Source organism: Caretta caretta, chromosome 6 (genome assembly GCF_965140235.1).
Source record: "Caretta caretta isolate rCarCar2 chromosome 6, rCarCar1.hap1, whole genome shotgun sequence".
NCBI classification, from domain to species: domain Eukaryota; kingdom Metazoa; phylum Chordata; order Testudines; family Cheloniidae; genus Caretta; species Caretta caretta.
In genome coordinates, this window is record NC_134211.1 from 7,702,508 (window position 1) to 7,711,946 (window position 9,439).

Here is a 9,439-nt window from a genome sequence, read left to right on the forward strand (position 1 = left end):
ATGCCATCACATCTCTCTCTCTCTTCTCAGCAGGTACGTGCTATTGTCCGGAATTAGAGTCACAGACACAAACACGCAGACACCATGGGGATCAGCAGGTATTGAATTCCAGACCTCCAGCACCAAAAGCCTCAGCCCCAACTCCGACCCCTTCAGCTAAGGGAGCGACCTCCTGGGTTGGAAAAAATAAGCAATTACCTAGTCACTGAAGCCAGGGTTTCCAATGATGTCTCTGGGTTTTCATACAGGCTCCAGTAAATGCCAAACAGCTTAATTAGCACAGTAAGCAACTTAACCCCAAACTGACATGCCAAGCCACAGAGCTCCCCTTGCCCAAAGAGGGTGGAAAGATTGACACTCCTTTACTCTCACCCCTTCTTTAGCTAAGGAATAATCCCTTCAGACTGATTCTCTCACAGCAGAGTCACAAGTAACTGTCTTCTTTTTCGATTAGTGAACAGGAGTGTTTGTGTGGGAACACAATTAACCTGTGTGTCATTGTGTTTGCACAGAGTGTGCATTTTATCGAACACCTGGAATGACCAGCTGTGAATATCTGACTCTGTGGACTAAGCCCTTCCCGGAGCAGGTACTGATGTCCATTAAGAAACTGATCTCCATTTACCCTCTCTTACCTCATTACAGACAAGGGAAAGGTTTTCTGCACCCTCCACCTGCCCACATCTCTGTAGCTGCCTGATCTGTGTTCAGAGGAGATGGGAAATCACTCGGAGGTGACTGAGTTCATTCTTTCAGGATTGACAGATCGTCCAGAGCTGCACGTTCCTCTGTTTCTGGTGTTCCTACTGATTTATGGTATCACCCTGGTGGGGAATGGGGGAATGATCTTGTTAATCTCAATTGATCCCCGACTCCACACCCCTATGTACTTTTTCCTCAGGAATTTGTCTATCTGTGACCTCTGCATTTCCTCGATAATTTCCCCTAAGATGCTGCTGAATTTCTTTGCCGAGAGGAAAAGCATTTCTTACACTGCCTGCGCTCTGCAAATGTATCTCTCTATCGTTTTTGCAGATGCTCAGTGCCTCTTGTTGGCTGTGATGGCGTATGACCGTTATGTGGCCATTTGTAACCCGCTGTTCTATACGGTCACCTTGTCCAGACACCTTTGTAAACAGCTGGTGACGGTGGTGTATGCTCTGGGGGTGGTGGATTCAATGATACACACGTGTTTTACATTTCGGCTGTCATTCTGCAGCTCCAACATCATCAATCATTTCTCCTGTGACATCCTCCCACTGTTGGCGCTCTCCTGTTCTGACACCCACATCAATGAGATTGTGATGTTTGCTCTGACAAGCTTCATTACAGTGAGCAGCTTTGTGACTGTCCTCCTCTCCTATATCTATATCATCTCCACCATCCTGCAGATCTGCTCTGCTGAGGGCCAGGGCAAAGCCTTCTCGACCTGCACTTTCCACTTAACCGCTGTGGTCCTGTCTTTTGGCACCCTCTTCTTCATGTATTTGCGTCCCACCTCCAGCTATTCTATGGACAGAGATAAAGTGGCCTCAATGTTTTACACACTGGTGATCCCCATGTTGAACCCCCTCATCTACAGCCTGAGGAACACGGAGGTGAAGGATGCCCTGAGGAAAGCAATGAATAAACTGCTAACCAATTCTTGAATCTGCTTAACTCAGTACTGGTTTAGTTATGGGGAGTGGATACAGTTGAATTCAATTCCCAGCCCCTTACAACGTAATTTTGCACAGCCCATGTGATTATTGTTCATTATTATTTTGTAATTAATATTAATTTGTTTGTATTGCAACAATGTCTGCAGACCCCAACTGAGGTCATTGGACAAAACCTGAGGAAGACTCACAGGTTCAGAAAGAGAGAATGATTTTAAAAGCTGGTTGCTAGGGGCATCCACCTAGAGGGTGAAATGTTCAACTTCACATCTCAGGACAGCGAGTGGCAGTTCCCACTGTATTTTCCACTGAATGCATCTGATGAAGTGAGCTGTAGCTCACAAAAGCTTATGCTCAAATAAATTTGTTCTTCTGTAAGGTGCCACAAGTCCTCCTTTCCTATTTGTGAATACAGACTTACATGGCTGCTATTCTGAAACAGTTCCAAAGGGGTTTCTGTAATGCAACCCGTCACACAGAGTTTAGGAATAAAATCACAAAACAATGTGTGTGTGTCTGGGGGGGCAGGGCGGAATGGGAGGATAGTACAAGAACTGATGGATTTCAATTGCAGGAAGGGTTTTTTAGGTTGGACATTAGGTAAAACATCCCAACAGTGAGGGTGGCTAAGGACTGGAATAACTTGCCCAGGAAGGTTGTGGAATCTCCACCACTACAGATTGTTAAGAGCAGGTTAGACAAACACCTGTCAGGGATGGTGTAGATAATACTCAGTTGTGCTGTGCGTGCAGGGGAGTGGACGAGATGACCTCCCGAGATCCCTTCCAGTCCTCTGATTCTATGATCTCATAAGGAGCCCTGCACTCGGGGGAGGGGTGACACCAGCCTGAGCCATGGGCAGGGCAAGGAACATCCGTCTCCACTTGACATTCAGCTCCACTGTACCCCCCACCACATGCACACACATGATGCCCACTACACACCAAACACACACACAGACAGACAGACAGAGTGCCCACTACACACAACAGGCAGAGTTCCCAATGCACACCATATGCACACACACACAGAAGGTGCACTACACACACACACACAGTGTCTACTGCAAACCAACCATATGCACACAGAAACAGAGTGCCCGCTACACACACACAGCCTGACACTGAGCTCAGTCAGAATGCAGCATAATCTCTACGGGGAAGCTGGGACAGCTGGCATATTTCCAACTCTGCTGAACAAAAAGAACCGAAGGGGATTCTGCTTCCTGGCAGGGAGATAGGACTAGATTTCCGAACTGGTCTTTTCCATTGGCAGCTTCTCTGAGGCCTGGTTTATGCTGAAAAAAAAAAGATCAACAGAGCTCCGTCGCACAGAGTGGGGAAACTTTTCACACCCAGTGCGAGGCAGTTAGCTTGTACTGACCCTCAGTGTCATTCTTCCATTGACCTAGCTACTGCGTCTCGGGGATGTGGATTAACTACATCAAAGGAAAAACCCCTTCCATCAGTGTGGAAAGGATCTACACTATGGCACTGATGCACATCATAGCTGAGTCAATGTAATGGCCTTAGTATAGATATTCCCTGTATCGATCGGTGAGTTTTTCCCCTTCCCACTAGAGCGATTTTTCTCTCCTTTTCCATCATTCTTCTCCTTCCCTTGATAAAGCTCTTTCCTTCTTTTGATAGGTAAATATGTTCAGAAAAGTTGAAATTTCTCCTCTCAGGATAATTTCTTCCTTCCCCTCCCATGAATTTCATTTCAATTACAGGCTGAAATGTTCTGAAACTCACTTGCTTGTCCATGACTTGGTGGTACCTCTTTCTTTTTCCTCCCTTCACTTACAATGCGTTGGGTTGAGGACAGAATCAGTAGCAGCTCAGAACCCAAAAATCAGACTAAGAGTCAAATCTTTCCCTGTTTGCTCACCACACCAATGTTACCCTTAATAGCTCTGGAGCTGCTAACTTGGGCGGCAGAGGTTAAATTTGGCTTTGATGAATTTGAGATTTTCTCCCTGGACTATCTTTGCTCCCAGGACAACAGGTGTGCACAGCACACACAATTAATGTTGTTGCCATGTCTTTCCTTTTGGAAATGGAACACAGAGGGACAGAAAATCAGCTGGCCTGGATTGCTGTCTCTTCTGTGAGGTCATTTTAACATGATACAAAACTGAGGTGACTGTATTCCACTTTATTTGTTGGTCACCTCTTCATATACCTCTTAAAGTAATTTCCCAGCATTGGGATGCAAAGGTGTCCAGAAATGAGTGAATTTCATCTTGACTAATAATTTATTGTCAAAAACGTTACTGTTTGGATTGACCTGAAACTTTTCACAAACATGTTACAAATACGCCTAACAGCTTTGTCCCAAAACAATGTTTGTGTGAGTGTGTGTGTGGGGGGGGGAGGATTTCATAGATTCATAGATATTGAGGTCAGAAGGGATCATTATGACCATCTAGTCTGACCTCCTGCACAACGCAGGCCACAGAATCTCACCCACCCATTCCTGCGAAAAACCTCTCACCTATGTCTGAGCTATTGAAGTCCTCAAATCATGGTTTAAAGACTTCAAGGAGCAGAGAATCCTCCAGAAAGTGACCCCTGCCCCATGCTACGGAGGAAAGCAAAAAACCTCAAGGGCCTCTGACAATCTGCCCTGGAGGAAAATTCCTTCTCAACCCCAACTATGGCGATCAGCTAAACCCTGAGCATATGGGCAAGATTCACCAGCCAGATACCCAGGAAAGAATTCTCAGTAGTAACTCAGCTCCCACCCCATCTAACATCCCATCACAGGCCATTTTGCCTATTTACCATGAATATTTAAAGATTAATTAATTGCCAAAATCATGTTATCCCATCATACCATCTCCTCCATAAACTTATCGAGTTTAATCTTAAAGCCAGATAGGTCTTTTGCCCCCCACTGCTTGCCTTGGAAAGCTATTCCAAAACTTCACTCCTCTGATGCTTAGAAACCTTCATCTAATTTCAAGTCTAAACTTCCCAATGACCAGTTTATATCCATTTGTTCTTGTGTCCAAATTGGTACTGAGATTAAATAATTCCTCTCCCTCTCCAGTATTTATCCCTCTGATATATTTATAGAGAGCAATCATATCTCCCCTCAACCTTCTTTTAGGTAGGCTAAACAAGCCAAGCTCCTTCAGTCTCCCTTCATAAGACAGGTTTTCCATTCCTCGCATCATCCTTGTAGCCCTTCGCTGTACCTGTTCCAGTTTGAATTAATCTTTCTTAAACATGGGAGACCAGAACTGCACACAATATTCCAGGTGAGGTCTCACCAGTGCCTTGGATAATTGTACTAAAACCTCCTTATCTCTACTGGAAATACCTCACCTGATGCATCCCAAGACCGCATTAGCTTTTTTCATGGCCATATTACATTTGCAGCTCATAGTCATCCTATGATCAACCAATACTCCAAGGTCCTTCTCCTTGTTGCTGGCACAGAGTGCCCAAGGCAAGCAACAGTAGGGGTTCGTTGCCCGGTATGCATCACCCAATAATCATAACGGGGTGGAGAAGCAGAGAGTTTATTTGCAGCTGCAAACAGGCCCAGGGAGACACTGCTGTCTCAAATCCTGCAAACCCGACTGCAGATTACATCATACAATTTATACCTTTTTTCCCAACTTAGCTACAGAAGCATATACAACCAATTACCTATTGCCCTCTACAATAATACAGCCAAAGCGGCCAATTAGATGTTTCCTCATTAGCATTATGTAAGCCCTGCCTTATTTGATTGTATCTGTTCCTGTGTTGCAGAAAGCTAGTGCAAAACATTCCTTTCTTATCTGTACACTTACACTTACCGGAGCTGTCTGAAGGCTGTCTCTGAGAGCAGGCTGTCTGCTCTAAACTGTTTTTGCAGCTTTCTGTCTCTGTTTTTATACTAGCTTCCTCATAGTCTGGCAGGATTACAGAAAGTTCACGGAATGGAGAGGCTTTGGTTTGTCTGGGCCTAGAGCTGGGGGGCTTCCTCGGCACTTGTGGCCTTCCACCCTCCCGAGTTACCTAGTATGATGCCCAGTGTCACCAACATCATCCTCCATTACTTCTAATTGATGCGTCCCCAGCTTATAATTAAATTCTTGTTATTAATCCCTAAATGCGTAACCTTACACTTCTCACTATTAAATTTCATCCTATTACTATTACTCCAGTTTACAAGGTCATCCAAATCTTCCTGTATGATATCCCAGTCTCTCTCTAAATTAGCAATACCTCCCAGCTTTGTATCATCTGCAAACTTTATTAGCACATTCCCACTTTTTGTGCCGAGATCAGTAATAAAAAGATTAAATAAGATTGGTCCCAAAACTGATCCCTGTGGAACTCCACTGGTAACCTCCCTCCAGCCTGACAGTTCACCTTTCAGTAGGACCTGCTGTAGTCTCCCTGTTAAACATTTCCTTTTCCACCTTTCAATTTTGATATTGATCCACATATTTTCCAATTGAACTAATAATTCCCCATGTGGCACGATATCAAACGCCTTACTGAAATCTAGGTAAATTTGATCCACTGTGTTTCCTTTGTCTAAAACATCTGTTACTTTCTCAAAGAAGGAGACCAGGTTGGTTTGGCACGATCTACCTTGTGAAAAACTATGTTGTATTTTGTCCCATTTACCATTGACCTCAATGTCCTTAACTACTTTCTCCTTCAATTTTTTTTCCAAGACCTTGCATACTACAGATGTCAAACTAACAGGCCTGTAGTTACCCAGATCACTTTTTTTTCCCTTTCTTAAAAATAGGAACTATGATAGCAATTCTCCAATCATATGATACAGTCCCTGAGTTTACAGATTCATTAAAAATTCTTGCTAATAGGCTTGCAATTTCATGTGCCAATTCCGTTAATATTCTTGGATGAAGATTATCTGGGCCCCCCGATTTAGTCCCATTAAACTGTTCGAGTTTCGGCCGATTGCAACACAGCCACAGCAGGAGGCGGTGAAGGTCCTTCCCGTTGTAATTCTTAGCCCAAGAGTTGGGGTATTCACCTGTGAGGTGGGAGATTTGGGTTCAATTCCCCCTTCTGTCCCGTGCTGGGCAAAGCTCTGTGTGACATTGCACTCCATATGTGTATATGTGGTGGGGGGTACAGTGGAGCTGAATGTCACGTGTATGCAGATGTGTGTCCCTTGCCCTGCCCAAGGCTCACCTAAAGAAGTGTTCCTGACTCTAACACTCAGATGCCCAGCTCCCAATGGGGTCCAAACCTGAAATAAATCCGTTTTACTCTGTATAAAGCTTATACAGAGGAAACTCATGATTTGTTCACCCTCTATAACACTGATAGAGAGATAAGCACAGCTATATCCCCCACACCCCCCGAAAGGTATTAATACATACTCTGGGTTAATTAAGAAGTTGTCATAAATATAAAGGGAAGGGTACACACCTTGAAAATCCCTCCTGGTCAGAGGAAAAATCCTCCCACCTGTAAAGGGTTAAGAAGCTAGGATAACCTCACTGGCATCTGACCAAAATGACCAATGAGGAGACAAGCTCCTTTCAAAAGCTGGGAAGAGGGAGAACATCAAAGGGGTCTGTGTCTGTCTGGGTGAGGCTTTTACCTGGGACAGAACAGGAATGGAGTCTTAGAACTTAGTAAGTAATCTAGCTAGGTATGTTTTTGATAATGATTTCTTTCAATGGCTGAGAAAATAAGTTGTGCTGAATAGAATGACTATTCCTCTCTGTGTGTCTTTTTGTAACCTAAGGTTTTGCCTAGAGGGATTCTCTATGTTTTGAATCTAATTACCCTGTAAGGTATTTACCATCCTGATCTTACAGAGGTGATCCTTTCCTTTTTACTGTTTCATCTGTTAAAATGTTTCTTTTCAAGAACTGAATGCTTTTTTCATTGTTCTAAGATCCAAGGGCTTGGGTCTGTGTTCACCTATGCAAATTGGTGAGGATTTTTACCAAACCTTCCCCAGGCAGTGGGGTGCAAGGGTTGCGAGGATTTTTTTTGGGAAAGACGTTTCCAAACTACGTATTTCTCAGGAACCCAGAGAAATGTTTGGTGGTGGCAATGGAAGACCAAGGGAAAAAAGGGTAAAATAGTTTGTACCCTGGGGAAATTTTCACCTAAGCTGGTAAAAGTAAGCTTAGGGGGTTTTCATGCAGGTCCCCACATTTGTAGGCTAGAGTTCAAAGTGGGGAAGGAACCTTCACATGATGGCAGAGCGGTGGGATGAATTTGAAATCATTTTGAGATCAATCTGAGATTTTTTGAACCAGAAACACAGATTTTAAAAGGAAATATTTGTTTTCCATTGGGCTGCTAGAAAGCAGATTTCCAACTGGAAATAGTTGGAGGCTTTTTGCTTTGCTTTGGGGCCAGAACAGAGACAAAAGGAGATTATCTTTGTGAACGACAGGTTTTCTTTGCCTGGAGGCAGAGTATTTAACCTCCTGCAGGGAAATTCAAAGTCTTCACAAACCTGAGGGTTTTTTTCCCCATAAAAGTAAATAGGGGGGTGTTCTACCCATTTGCCTGGAGACAAAAGTGGTAGGGTTGTTTTTTTTTTAGGATTTTTTTTTTTTTTACAAGGAGCACAGATTTGAAAAGGAATTTTTTTTTTCTTTTGGGCTACTAGAAAGCAGGTTTTCAAGTAGCTGGAGATTTTTTGCTTTGATTTGGGGCCAGAGCAGAGACACAAGGGAATAGTCTTTTTCTCTAGGCTGACAATCACTATCAGAGAATAGGTATCGTATTTGAGAACAACAAAATTTTACAAGCCAAGTTTTGTTTGTTTTATTTCTAAACCTCGGGGGTAAAGTTAGTTAAAAACAGAGAGGTTAGGATGCCACACTCCATGGCTCAACAAAAGCTGGAATTAGCCAGATTTAAGGCTGATGAAAAACAAAAGGAACATGAAAGACAGATAGAAGTCATGCGAATGGAGAAGGATGTACAGGAGGCTGCCCACAGGAGGGAAATGGAGGCAAGGGACAAAGAGATGGAGGCAAGGGACAAAGAAATGAAGCATGAACTGGAGATGGTGAAGGTAAAGGCTCACCAGAATATACCAACAAACCCTATCAATCCTTCTCCAGGTACCACTTACCATCCCAGAAAGTTCCCCAACTACAAGGCATGTGATGATAATGAGGCCTTCTTAGAAAACTTTGAAAGGGTCTGCCTTGGGTACAGCATCTCTACCGACCAATACATGGTAGAGCTGAGGCTGCAGCTCAGTGGACCCTTAGCTAAGGTGGCGGCTGAAATGCCCAAAGAACACATGAACAAGTATAAACTGTTTAAATCCAAGGCGAGAGTCAGAATGGGGATAACACCCGAACATTCTCATCAGAGGTTCAGAGCCCTAAGGTGGAAACCAGACGTGTTATTTACCCGACATGCCTACCACATTGAGAAACACTGGGATGCCTGGATATCAGGAGCAAGTGTTGAATCTCCAGTAAATTTGCCCTTCCTAATGCAAATGGAACAATTCTTAGAGGGTGTTCCTGAGGAAATAGAAAGATACATCCTAGATGGGAAGCCCAAACTGTAATCGAGGCAGGAGAGATTGGAGCCAGATAGGTGGAGGTGGCAGAGAAGAAGAGAACTGGTTGCTGTTGGAGTGGAGACCAGAAGGGACAACCCCAAACAACACCCTATTACCGGGGGCCACCCAAGGCCCGACCTACCTCCCAAAGAACCCTCCAGACCCCTTATCGTCCCACCACACCGTTCTCCAGCAACCAGCCTCTCCCCAGTGACCCGTAGGCTGGACGATGTTTTAAATGTAACGAGCTGGGG

General features: G+C 44.1%; 1 protein-coding gene across 1 annotated transcript; it reads left to right on the forward strand.

Moving 5' to 3' along the window:
- Nucleotides 1-618: 618 nt before the first annotated feature.
- Nucleotides 619-1,649, forward strand: LOC142072309 (olfactory receptor 8U3-like). Its single transcript, XM_075129002.1, has one exon. The coding sequence runs from the start codon at nt 717-719 to the stop codon at nt 1,647-1,649; it is 933 nt and encodes a 310-aa protein (XP_074985103.1). The 5' UTR covers nt 619-716.
- Nucleotides 1,650-9,439: the final 7,790 nt, after the last annotated feature.